Source organism: Perna viridis, chromosome 3, assembly GCF_037379345.1.
Source record: "Perna viridis isolate PV_CMFRI_1.1 ecotype Kerala chromosome 3, ASM3737934v1, whole genome shotgun sequence".
Classification (NCBI taxonomy): Eukaryota; Metazoa; Mollusca; class Bivalvia; order Mytilida; family Mytilidae; genus Perna; species Perna viridis.
The window spans coordinates 32,541,311-32,554,695 of NC_142447.1; the positions used below are offsets into that span (position 1 = coordinate 32,541,311).

General features: G+C 31.6%; 1 protein-coding gene across 1 annotated transcript; it reads left to right on the top strand.

Moving 5' to 3' along the window:
- Positions 1 to 598: 598 nt before the first annotated feature.
- LOC148621909 (Golgi phosphoprotein 3 homolog sauron-like) lies at positions 599 to 9,755 on the top strand. Its single transcript, XM_088576766.1, has 3 exons — positions 599 to 905; positions 3,830 to 4,076; positions 5,693 to 9,755. The coding sequence occupies exons 1-3, from the start codon at positions 717 to 719 to the stop codon at positions 6,115 to 6,117; spliced, it is 861 nt and encodes a 286-aa protein (XP_088432892.1). The 5' UTR covers positions 599 to 716; the 3' UTR covers positions 6,118 to 9,755.
- The last annotated feature ends 3,630 nt before the right edge of the window (positions 9,756 to 13,385 follow it).

Consider the following 13,385-nt stretch of genomic DNA (forward strand, 5'->3'; position numbering starts at 1 on the left):
GTCACAGGAGTTCGAGTCCCGCGGAGGGAACAACAAAAATTTGCTTCGAAAATTTTAGTTCTAACATCGTTGGGAAATTTTCAGACCCTTATATATATATATATATATATATATATATATTATAATTCTCGTTATATTATGATATGTGACCACCATTTGTTTATCCTGTCTAAATAAAAAAATATTATTATTATTATTATTGATAAAACCTCATGTATAGGCCTATTATATGGACGTTATGTTATAATGGCTCTGTCAACTTGAATTCCTTTCGTTTTGGTAGCTTGTTAATAAATTCTGTCTCGTTTATCGGGAAATACATGTCTGCAATTATTGCGTCTGTCTGTTCAGTGAAACATGTATACGTTAGCCGCTATTTTTTTTTTCGGAAAAGTTATTCTGTTTATAACCTGATTGTCTCTAAAATTAGAATTGCGATAAAACATGTACGTAACTAAGAATTTCAGTTTACTTTTTATTAAAATTTAAAACAATAAGCACTAGTTATCTTTAAATAAACAATATTTCTGGTAAATCTGATCTTCTAAATACAACTGCATGAAAATTATTACTAATTTTACTTATAAATATTGATCTCGTACATCCGGATGTTTACGTCAACGGGACAGCCATTTTGGTGGCCAGATGACAGTAACATTGAGGTTTTGTGACTAAAATTGTACATCGAGCCGTATTTATGCTGTAAATTTATTGGAATGGCTTCCCAAAGAGGTGGAGGGTTGGTTCAAAGGAGAGGACACAATGTCAGAACGGATGAAAATACAACAAATGATCAGCCGGAAGATTTGTCTGGCTACCCTGAAGATGAAGAGGAGCACGACTCAAAGGAGACTCGTCTAACTCTTATGGAAGAAATCCTTTTACTTGGACTCAAAGATAGAGAGGTTGTTTTTATTTCTGTATTGAACAGTTTTAATGCACTACTTATTTCTAAGCTTTTGCTAGTCAGGTGACATTCTGTATCAATAATAGTATACGTACTACAACAAATTATTTACACTGTATTAAGAGGTTAGAATTCGTTTCTTGTATATTCCAACGTCTTATTCAGTAGTAAGCTGAGCTCATGCCACTGGGCGATTAGGGTGAAATAGTTGCACTGGAGATGTGCACTTTGTCTTCAGGTGACACACCAAAAGTGAAGTGATGTCGTCATTTTCAGACATCGCCTATGATCGGGACTGTACTCTGCCTTTTAGAGGTATTATGATCAGAGTTATCTCTCTTCTGGTAACAATTCAAACAAAAATGTGCCTGTTCAAGAAATTAAATTGTATAAATTTCTGAAATCTAGCGAATTATCGGTTACAAGCAAGTATTATAAGCAGCTTGAACATTCTCCACTTCAGCTTACGGTAATTCATGTATTTCTGTTCGCATTTCCTTATGAAACATGCAAATTTGTCGTGCAGGTTCTTTGGAGTTAGGTTAGATTTATTTCAATTGATAATTCGGTAGAAAACCCGAAGCATTTCTTTTGATCTTCATTTTTCATAACAGAACAGCAAATTCACCATTTCGACAGAACACGAAGCTTGAGACGAGTTGTTACCAACCGCTACAATATGTGTCAATAAATTTCATGTCTGGGTTTGTTAGTAACAAATTTTTAACATGATTATTGATACCCTTGAACTACTTCTGTCAAGAGACTGGATATTTTGAACAAGAAAACATTATGGATTGAGTTGGATCAGGAAAAAATAAACAACAGAACAAAATGAAAGTTCCAACAGAATATCACTGCCTGAAATTTTCTATTCCAGTGCTGCTAAAAAAGACAAAATGAATAGGACAATGCATTGCAAGAAGCTTTGCTTTGCTCAATCATATATTAATTTTACTGTAATTTTGGTAAGAGGTAGAGGTAAAGGTTAGAAATTCAAGTTTGCTAATGCTACATTGTACATTTGGTCTGCAATATTTAAGCATAGCTGGCCATAGTTGCTGTTCCAAATTTGGTCTCATTGAAATGAAGGGTAAGGGGGGCATAGTCCCAGTGGCAAAATTTTAATCCAAATCACTGCATTTTGTCCAAAATATTTAGTTACTTACAAGTAGCTTATGAAAAAAAAGTAACAGTTATCTCAATAACATAAATGAATATATGAAAATGCTTGCTTATATTGTGTGCATGTAAATAACATATAACACACATAATTTTAAAAAGCATTAGTAAATGATGTGCATACACATTCACTTCCTGTGAAATAATTTCATGTTCAAAATTTAAGGAAACACATCTAATAGATTCCTGAGATTTGGCTCTCAAAAATGAGCTATCGTACAACTGCTTTGATTGAGGAATAAAATTTGGGTGAGAATTGCTTCAGCAATATCTACTCTGACCAGTAAATGTATTATACCACTCTCACACAAAGTTGCAATAAAAACAGATGTGATTGAGGTGCACTGTATAACACACAAAACTGATCTGGTTATTTTTCGTAAAATGGAAAAATAAAAGGTGAAATTTGGTGGCAATATTGATTGTGGGTAGTAGAGCATTCATACTTAAATAGATATCTGCTTACTAATCAATCTTCAAAATTGACCACTAGCTTGACAGTTATGGCTGGTAAAAGCTAACATGCCAATGATTACTATAAAAGTTCTTTTAAAATTTTTCAGCTCGGGCTTGTCAAAAATTTTTATGGCTAATACAGTTTTTTTTTCTTGGCAGTTTCGAAGTGCCTTATATTTTAGAAAACCTGTCTTTTGACAGTTAGTTTTTGGGAGGAACCCAATAGTAAGTGTGCAAATAGAAAACGATCCATTTCATGCATATGCCCCCACAGTAAGGTCTATTAACTACAATTTTTTTACAGTTATAATATTAAGTTCTGATTTGGTCAGTTTAATAAGAATTTCTAAGTTTGATGCTAGGTCAGTGAAACTAAACTTTGCTAGTACAAATTACTTCTACTTGTATGTAGAAAAAAAACAAAACTGAGTGAGTGAAGTTCATATCTGCTATAATGGCTCAATTATTGACTTGTGAAATGGAACTTTCATCCGTTTGACTGAATGGCACATTTTGACTTGTACCTTACATGTATATATTCAACAAGAAAATGTGTGAACATTTATATTTCACAAATGAAGAAGTACTGTGGTACCAAATTTGTCACTTAAAATTTTTCTAAATAGTCATAACTTGTCAAAATTTGCAAAGAGAAACTGTGAGTAGCTTAAGATTTAGAACTCAAGCCATGATATTGCCAGATGCGATATTGCAATTCTTCCATTTACACAAATTAAATAAATGCAGTGTACACACAACCTAACAAATAGTAAATATCCATGCTTTCTCTAAATGTTAAAGGTAAAGTCTCAGTAATCATCACAAGTTTGGCCCTGTAAATGTTTAATTTTTTCTAGGAGAGAAGCAGCTTATCAAGAGCTCAGGAAATCCTAGTATATGCTTATTAAGTTCTGTGCCCACCTGGCCTTGGTTTCTTAAAAAATCAAATTGAGAATTCCTTCAAATACCAGAGTTTTCTTTAAATCTTTGTATTTATATAAATAAAACGTAATAAGAGCCCAAATTTTCAGCATTACAGCCTTCATCAGGGGTCCCTGACAAAAATTTGGGTCATATTTTTCAATATATTTACGTTTTATTCACATTTTATTTGTATTTAGTTACTTTTTACCTTTTAAATATGGCTATTGTTCACAAATTTATTCTTATTTAAATTTAATTTGAACCACTTCACAACATATTATTTTTATATTAAAAAAGCTGGCAAAGTAGGTAACTGGTTAGAAATGTCAGTCTTTACCAACAGTATTCCTTTATTTTCAGGGTTATACCTCGTTTTGGAATGACTGCATCTCCTCGGGTTTGAGAGGATGCATACTGATAGAACTAGGTTTAAGAGGCCGGGTTGAAGTAGAGAAGGCTGGAATGCGTCGACGAAGTTTACTGAATAGAAAAGTTGTCGTGAAAAATCCAGCTCCTACTGGTGACGTGTTGCTTGATGAAGCATTAAAACACATAAAGGAAACTGAACCAGCTGAAACTGTGCAAAGTTGGATTGAATATTTAAGTGGTAATGCTACTTGTTGCCTTTATCATCTTCCTTAATTCTTCATATTGCAATAAAAATATTTTATGCCCCAAAGCTATATTCATGTGTAATTTTGCTTCAGTACTAATGCAATCATGGCAGTCTTTTACATACCAGTAATTCTCCTGAAGGCATACACATTTGAAGAATGTATATACATGTACATGTATCAAAGACACCATGGTACACATGTATTTGATATAATTTCTTAATCCAGTTAGCATTAATTTTAAAGATATTTCAGCTAAAAAGTGCTTTCATTATCATACATAATAATGCATATTATTAATCATTAGGATGTTATCCCATTACACATTTATTTTAGTAACAAAGACTAGAACTTTCCATTGAATTTTGCACCAAACTTTTAGTGTGTATAAATATTTCTACTTATCTTAATTTGGTGTTTATAATGTGCATATTTTTACAAAGAAATAATTTCCAGAACATGGGGGTGTGTATTATGTATCTATATATTTGGCCAAGAAATAAAAGATTTTTATTAGAGAAAAGAGATTGTGTAATGTGAACAAACAAACCAGAAGTGAAATGTTACTGAAAGAAAGTTTATATAATCATCATATACATCTTTTTGTATTGAATTTTAAATCATATTGTCTTCAAATCAAATTTAAATGTCTTAATAACATGTTTCAGACATAGGGTCTACAATATATCTTTCTTATAAAACACAGAGATTTAATAAAATGAAACAACTAAAAACCAAAAAGTAAAAAGTAACAAAGTCCTTTCTTGTGATACCGTCCTTATTGAATGCTTTTGCAGCTGAAAATGATTATTTTGAAATTAATGTGGATTGTTTCTAAAAATTTTCTTTCTTTAAAGTATGTTTCAAATTAAAAAATTACGAAATTTTAGTAACAACTAAAAACGGGAATGTCCAATTTTCCCACCTTTTGATTTTGTTTTATAAGCTATTTCATACACCCTTTGTCAATTTTATCATGCTTCAAAATTAGAATTATCCAATTTATGTAGCTACCAATCTTTACATGATGATTAAGTATGAATAGAAGTTTCTCTTTTTCACATTTATGTAGGAAATACTTGATCAAGCTAAATAAATTGACCGATCAAGTACAAAATATTGATCTTTTGTCTTACAAGATTCTACTGCAATCTATGTCTAAAAAAACTTTTTTCACACGTTTTGACCTTCAAAATTGCACTGCTTATATACATAAATGTGCATTATACACACCAAAATACGGTATAATAAGTGAAGGCTTTGTTACGATGCTATTTTTACTCATTGAATGACTTTCTTGATCATGCAAGGCTATGTTACTATGTTCATGTATCAGTTATGTCTTGACCAACAGGAAAACAGTTGATTGTGCCTACTTTAAAAGTTCAAACAAATACTTAGGAATTACGTCATTCATGACAGAATGATTTTCAGCTGTTCATGTTTTAGGCCCCTTACATATAAAGGATGTTACTGACACTTTGTCCTTGACAATTCTTTCTTTCTTTTCAGACAGCTTTAAAAAATACACTTAATTCTCAAAAAGATAGTACAGTCATAAAGTATATTGTGAATACATTTCATTGGATTTAATTATTTTTAACTTCAGGTGAAACATGGAATCCATTAAAACTCCGATATCAACTGAGGAATGTCCGAGAAAGACTAGCAAAGAATCTGGTCGAAAAAGGTGTGTGTACCACAGAGAAACAAAATTTCTTACTGTTTGATATGACCACTCATCCATTAACAGACGGTAACATTAAGCAGAAGTTAATTAAAAAAGTACAAGACTCAGTTTTAAGTCGGTGGACAAATAATGCACACAGAATGGAAAAACGTATATTGGCATTGATTTATTTAGCACACTCTGCTGATGTACTGGAAAATGCCTTTGCTCCACTGTCTGACGATGACTATGAAATTGCAATGAAGCGTGTTCGCGAATTACTTGATCTTGACTTCGATCAGGAATCTATGAAAGAAGGGACCAATGAAGTTCTATGGGCTGTAGTGGCTGCATTTAGTAAATGACTGATTTGGGGAAATTTTGTTTGGATAACACTGTGGGTCATACATATATGTATTGTTTTAATAGCAATGGTTTTTCGTTTCAAATCTTTGTCAACACATGAGGATGTTATTTTTCATTCCGGAAACTTTGTACTTTATTATGATTGTGTGTGTATTTTTAAATCTCTTATTTAATGTCAACATGATGCCATCTCAATGGTAAATTTCAGTGGATGTACACACGTACTTGTGTTATTCACTTTAAAATGGTTGTTAGTTATTTATAGAATTTGAAGTGTGGACTGTTCCTAATCAGACTTGGTTAAATTATTGAAATGAAAATTTAACTTGCTCAGTTTATAGACATTTTTTTTAATAACTTTCTTATAAAGAGCCAGTTAAATGTTATTCAGAAGTGGAATTCTTGTTTTGTCATTATTTTAAGAAAATTGAGTATGCAAACTTTTTGTCATTGGAAATCTTTAAACCATTTTATTTCAAAGCTAAACAAAAAGTGATAGTAAACAATTATGGCTATATATTATGTTATACACAAATGTATTGTTGTTATATGCTTGTAGTTAAGAAATGATTTTTTATGGTTATGTTTAAGCCTATATTGTTGCTTGAAATGTGAAGTCAACTTTTTATCTCAAGATATCTCATGATCTATCAACGTGTCATGTCAGCTAGTTGTCAAACTCTATTTTTCTCCAGTTTTTATTCTTTTAACCAATGAACTATCAATATGTGTCACACCTTTGTCATTTGCTTAACTTTGCTGTGACATTCTCAATAACTGAGCTTTTTTTTTTTGCTATTAACACTGTCATTGAAGGTGAAGTTGAGCACATACCGGTATATTTGTAACAAGTGTTTATTTCAAACTGTGAATTCAGAAATTAGTTTGAAATCACAGTAATAAAATAATTGCAGTTTGGAATTTTTAACACTGATGATCCTGAATATTGATCGAAACAAAAATTAAAATAGTAATAATTTTTTATCTTGCAGTATGTGGATTTGTAAAGTTCAGATAACAGAAAAGAAATTTTTATTAACACATGGCCGAAGGCCAAGTGAGCTTATGCCATCACTTGGCGTCCGTCAATGTCGTCGTCATGGACAAATTTTTAAAAATCTCCTTCTCTGAAACTACTGGACTGACAGGTTTTAAACTTGGCATGATTGTTCCTTAGGGTGTTCTGCACAAAATGAGTATTGGGATTTTTTATCCATGAAAAAACATGGCTGCTGTTACTAAAAATAGAACATAGGGGTCAGATGGCAGTTTTTTGCAAATAACTCAAAAATCATTGCCTTTAGCAAATTTCTGGCATGGGTAATATTGACTAATGTAGGATTTACGACCCCTGATACAGTTTTTTTTTATTTTGGTTTTTTTCGCATGTACAACTTTGAAAATCTTCTCTAAAACCATTTAAGATCATTGAATGAAAGTAAGCATAATAGTTCTTTAGTGTATTGTGCTCAAAATGACTTTTGTGATTTTTAATCGGTGAATAGATATGTCTGCCTATACTAAAAATGGAACTGAAGACAGGTTTTTGAAAAAAATTTAAAAATTGTTGCCTTTAGCAAAATTCTGGTTCAGGTTATGAAAATGCTATGAAAAGCATTTTTTGCATTTGTCAATTTAGTTGGTTTTAACTTGGCCTGTCTCATTCCTCAAGTTTTTCAAATAAGCAAATCGTTAACCAGGTGAGCGATTCAGGCTCTCTTGAGCCTCTAGTTTAAAGAGGATATTTAAGTGTTTATTTTGTTTATGGTTTGAGCTATCATTTAGCTCTTTCCTTCAACTTGTTGATTATAACTGAATGTTAGAGGAAATACTAGAGGATAAAATGCATTGGCATTATTAAATAAAGACCCTGTAGCAGGAGAGATGTTCTCACATTTGGGTCCAACTCCTTTTTCACTTTCTTTTTGGACAATCATACTTTGAATGAGGTATACAGTTGAAACTTACTAATATAAAGTAATTAGTTCTATTTGATAAGTTGTGGTGTGGTTATACGATGTATATATCCTGGAAAAAATAACCAGAAGATTCCATTTTAAGGGTGTTTATGATTAAATTGGTATTCTTTCATTGGTTTGTTGTGTGGGAAGCATTCACAAAATTGACGATAAAAAAATTAGCAAAATGGTGGACTAGAATCCCCTTTTTCATTAATTTGTGGATTGGAACCCCCTTTGTAATCTTCAGATCTACCACAGTAGTTTATATTTATGTAATACTGAAAGTCCCAGTTAGCCTTGAATCTAGATAAAACTTGATTTTTTATCATTTTTTTTTTTATGTGAATAGAGAAAATTTGCCAAGTGGCAGCCTCAATTGTGTTTTAGTGTATTTACTACTTTTGGGCAAGATTTTGTAAAGATGGATTAATGATCCAAGTTGATAGTGCTTTCTTATTACATCATATTTATTTCTTTTGATGAAATCATAAAATGTTTTACTGGGGTTAATATGACAGAATCAAGAGCTTTGATTTTATGAAACTGTACTTATATATGTGTTTTTGAAAGTGCTTCAGAAATGAGTTAATGAACTGGCTTTTCAACATTTTACACATTTTTACCTCCAACTTTTAATCATTTGCTGTTACACATTAATATTGATAGAATGAGAGATGCTTTTTATTGGTTTATATTATTGCATTTAGAAAAAGAAATCAGTTGCTCTGTGCAATGCATAAATACTAACTATTAGATTTTACTCTTGACCAGCTTGTATTGACATCGAAACAAACCATACTTAACTGGACATCAGAATCAAGTTGGTACTAAAGAGGCTTTCAAGATATTAGTATTGCACTTCGCCATTTAGAATCATTAACATTGTCTTTATATTTATGAAATTTGGGTTTTTGATTTCTGAATTAGGTGATTGCCAAATAAGATTTAAGTATCTGTTTATATCAAGATTATCAATGGCAAAGGTATTACTGGGTACTTCTGTACCCACTGTCGAAATTGTAAGGTTTAATGATAAATAAACAGTGCAAATTCAGTCACACTTAATTATAGCCTTAGGAACTTAAGATTAGCAGTCTTCTTCAGACTGGAAGTGATCTACACTATTCTCCTTTGTTACTGGTGTATTTGTTAGTTTAACAGTTCTCTAAGATGTGAACTAGGTTTGTATATCTCGTTTTCACCTATAGTTTCATAATGTAAATATTAGTTTATAATGTATAAATATGGAGATATGAAATATTTTTGGTATGCTTGGTTTGAATAAGATGTGTACTACTAAATTATTTTCGTCAATAAATATTGCAGGACAATTAATTTCAAAGAACAGTTGTTTTATAGTTTAAGATTGATTGAGAAATTTAAAGAAAAAAGCATAACTATCTTTCATTAAAAAATATAAATATGGCATTAAATCAGTGTAAGTACTTGTGATTCTACATCATATTAATGACTACATTTTACTCCACTGTCTGGGAAACATTTGATGATTAAAGAACCAATCATATGAAAATTGAAATTGGGAGACATTTGGGGAGAGAAACCGCAGGAACAGTACTGATGGTGGATGTATTTAAAGGGGAGTACTGTTATTAACATTATTTATCTGTCCCTTCATGACATTTCATAGTATTGTCAATAAAATAACATACATCCTTTATTGTGTTTTACTTGAGATAATACAATTATACAATACTTATGCGAGAAAATTGTTGGAGAAAGTAATCCAAGTTTTACAGCAGTTAGTCCATATTTCATTTAGCATGAAAGAGAGACCAGTTTATTTAAGCTTTTTAGCTCACCTGGCCATAGGCCAAGTGAGCTAGTAATGCCATCACTTTCTTTTATCGTTGTCATTTGTTAACAATGTTTCAAAACTCTTCTCCTCTGACACTACTTGGCCAATGAGAACTTAGCTTGGTATGCATGTATCTTGGTGTATCCTGCATAGAACTGATGTGGGGATTTTTGATCCGTCCCAAAAAACATTGCCGCTGTTAATAAAAATGGAACAGGTCAGACAGAAGTTTTTTGCATTTATCTTCAAAACCGTCAGGTTTAGCCAAATTCTGTCTGGATAAATGTGTTCAGCATGATGAGATCTATCTGTCATCAAATTTTCATTTTAATCCGTTAAGGTCTTACTTACCACTTTTGTGTCAAATGGGCACCCCTTTATATAGTACCCAAAACACGGAATCTAGATCTGCATTGTAAGGGCATAATCTGTATGTATTGATCAAAAGTAGTCAAAATAAAACTGAGGATGTGTACTTAAAAATCGTATTTGTAATTTACTACAAAAATGTATGAATATTGTTTTCATGTGCGAGTAATTTGCCTGTCAGTTAGCAGTGGATTTTCTATAGTAAGTCAATTTGTGAAAAATTTCAAATCTTCATACCATTAGCAAAATTATTTTGTAAGCCTTATTTCCAAGCTTCACATTGTTATGCAACGTAAGTTGTCGTTTGTCCTGGGAATACATTATGAAACTTCGAAAATAACTTTTTGTACATATAAAATAATAGAAACGTTAGAAGTGGTTAGGGAGACCCAAGCCATGTAGGAGTTATTGCCTTTTTTCAATGTTCTCCCCTTTTTTTTGCTCTTTTTAATGTTTTTTTTTCTTTCAAAAATCTTCTTCTCTGACCTTACTTGATTTACTTGTACCAAAATTTGGTATGAATGTTCCTTAGGGTAGTCTGAACTGATGTTTGGATTTTTTTTATCTGTCGAAAACATGGTTACTAAAAATTGAGCAACGGGGTCAGTACAATGTTTGAAATTCGAAAAACATGGCCCCTGTAACCTAAAATAAATATAGGTGTCAAAATACAGTTTTTTTTTGCCAAAAAAACAAACTCAAAAATTGTTCACCATCAGAAAACGGACCTATATTGAAATTTTCAAAATGATTTGCCGCCAAATGTAAGATTTATGGCCCTTGAAACAGATTTTTTGGTCATATTTCACGTGTACAACTTTGAAAATTTCTTGTCAGAAACCATGGAACAAAATTTGATGAAAGTTGGAATAATTGTTCCTTAGGGTATCCTGCACAATCTGATTGTTTGAAAATTTTCATCGTTTGTAAAACATGGCTGTTGTTACTAAAAGCTGAACACGTGGTCAAAATACAGGTTGTTTTTGTTTTTTTTTTTGGCAAAAAAAAACTGAAAAACCTTCGAATGGATCAAAATTCTGACAGAGGGGTTAAATTGTTTACCATAAGGAAACGGATTCATGCCGACATTTTCAAAATGATTTGTCGCCTGATTTCGGAGTTATGGCCCTTGAAACATATGTTGTTATTGTTTTTAACGTGTACAACTATGAAAATCTCTGAAACTATGTGACAAAATTTAATGAAATTTTGGCGTAATTATTCTTAAGGGTATCTTGCACAAACTGGTCATTTAAAAGTTTTCATCGATTGAAAAAAACATGACTGTTGTTACTAAAATAGAACAAAGGGGTCAAAATGCTTTTTTTGCTATTTTTTCCTCAACTATAGAAAAAATAATGAAGATGAAAGCTACTCAAAAGATAAACATGATATTCTGAGTTGACAAGCCGTATTGATTTTTTTTTTAAATGGCCGCATTTCTCGGATTTCAATGATTTTTTTTGTTGATTGGTGGTGATGAAAATTTGTTCTGGATGACCATTTTCCTGCTAATTTTAATGCTTGCTTTGATTTCAACGATATTTGGTTTATTTCGTTAGTATGGTCTCATGAGTTGAGTGGTGATGATGAAAATGTTGTATAGCCATGATTTAACTTCGCAGTAAATGCATAGCGGTCTAATGCCCCCTCAACCCAGTGGGATAACAGGGCATAGTGGGACCCCTGCCTATTTTTTTCCCAGAGATTCTAAAATTTTCAACATTTTACATTGCCATAGATAATCAGTTGAACTTACAGCATTCATCAAAACATACTCTTTCTCTGCAATTTTTTTGGTCAAACATGGAAACAAAGCATGATACCTGTACTTATTTGATTAATAAGGTTTACCAGGTGAGCGAGTCAGGCTCTTCGAGAGCCTCTTATTTGCTCTTTCTAATGTTTTTTTTTCTGTAAAAAAACTCCTCTGTCATTCATTCAAATTCAGTTAAAGTACCCCAATAGGGACATTTTGAACACTGAAAACAATTCAAATGATTTAAATTTAAAAAAAAACAAAGTCTGAATTGCAAGAAAACACATTAGATAGCTCTTGATTGGTTGATTTATGTCCTGTACGAAATTTTGAACATGCCCAGTGTGTTTTGGTAGTGAATTACGTTACTTCTGGACACCTATGTTGAATAATAATAATTTCATCATACAGTTATTCAAAACTGCCCTTCAAATGATACCATTCGATACATAAATAATAAATTCTTAACACGAAACAAATATTTTGTTCAGAAATTTGTTATCTTTTTTAAGATACTCTATATTTTATAATATCTTTTAAAAAATGATAAAACAAAATGAAATTGAAAACAAGTTTCCTTTAGTATTCTTTGGAAACATAATTAGCAAAAGATGAAGGCCAATTTAGCAACCTATTTCCATTCATACATCTTTTAGGTGATACACGGAAAACAATTGTGCATTCAAATCCAATTGGAATGTTTATAATTAGCTTAACGGGAATGGCCGACTTGTAACGTAATTCACGTTTAACAGTGTAATATATAATACATGGCTTTCTCATGCTTTAATTGGAACACATAATAGAATTGGAAGGTTAAACACGAAAAACTAACTAATTGCAAGTTTTGGCAAGTAATGTTAGAAACAAATCGTATCTGTTAAGTTTGTCATTTTTATATACGCCACATGAAGAAATAGAGAAGTCTTTAGTGGCATGTAAGGAAATGATAATGGTACAATTGGTTCGATCAATTGTTTAACATATAACAAATATTTCTGGTATACTTTCAAAACATAATATGTTTGATCAACTATATCTATTCTCCGTTTTTAAGTTAAATTGAACTGAAAATTAATAGTGTCACAATAATTGCACTTAACAGAAATTAAGGAAACCTACGACTAGAGGGAATGTTTACACCAGGAACGCCTTTACAATTGTTCCCGCGTCACAACTCCCTTTCTAAAGATGCTCGTATGATAGGCGATGTGACTAATAATGATTTATAGTTAATTTGTTCAGAGAACAATGGTTTTTTTTATCCGTTTAACAGAAATTACCGTAACGTAATTCACTGTAACATGGACTTGTGCTTTACCAAGGATGTGAAAAAATATGTAGCACCTGAAAAATCTGTTC

Coding starts and splice junctions, on each gene's coding strand:
- LOC148621909 (XM_088576766.1), top strand. CDS start 717: ATGGCTTCCCAAAGAGGTGGAGGGTTGGTTCAAAGGAGAGGACACAAT. Junction 906..3,829: donor TTGGACTCAAAGATAGAGAG/GTTGTTTTTATT, acceptor CTTTATTTTCAG/GGTTATACCTCGTTTTGGAA. Junction 4,077..5,692: donor TTGGATTGAATATTTAAGTG/GTAATGCTACTT, acceptor TTTTAACTTCAG/GTGAAACATGGAATCCATTA.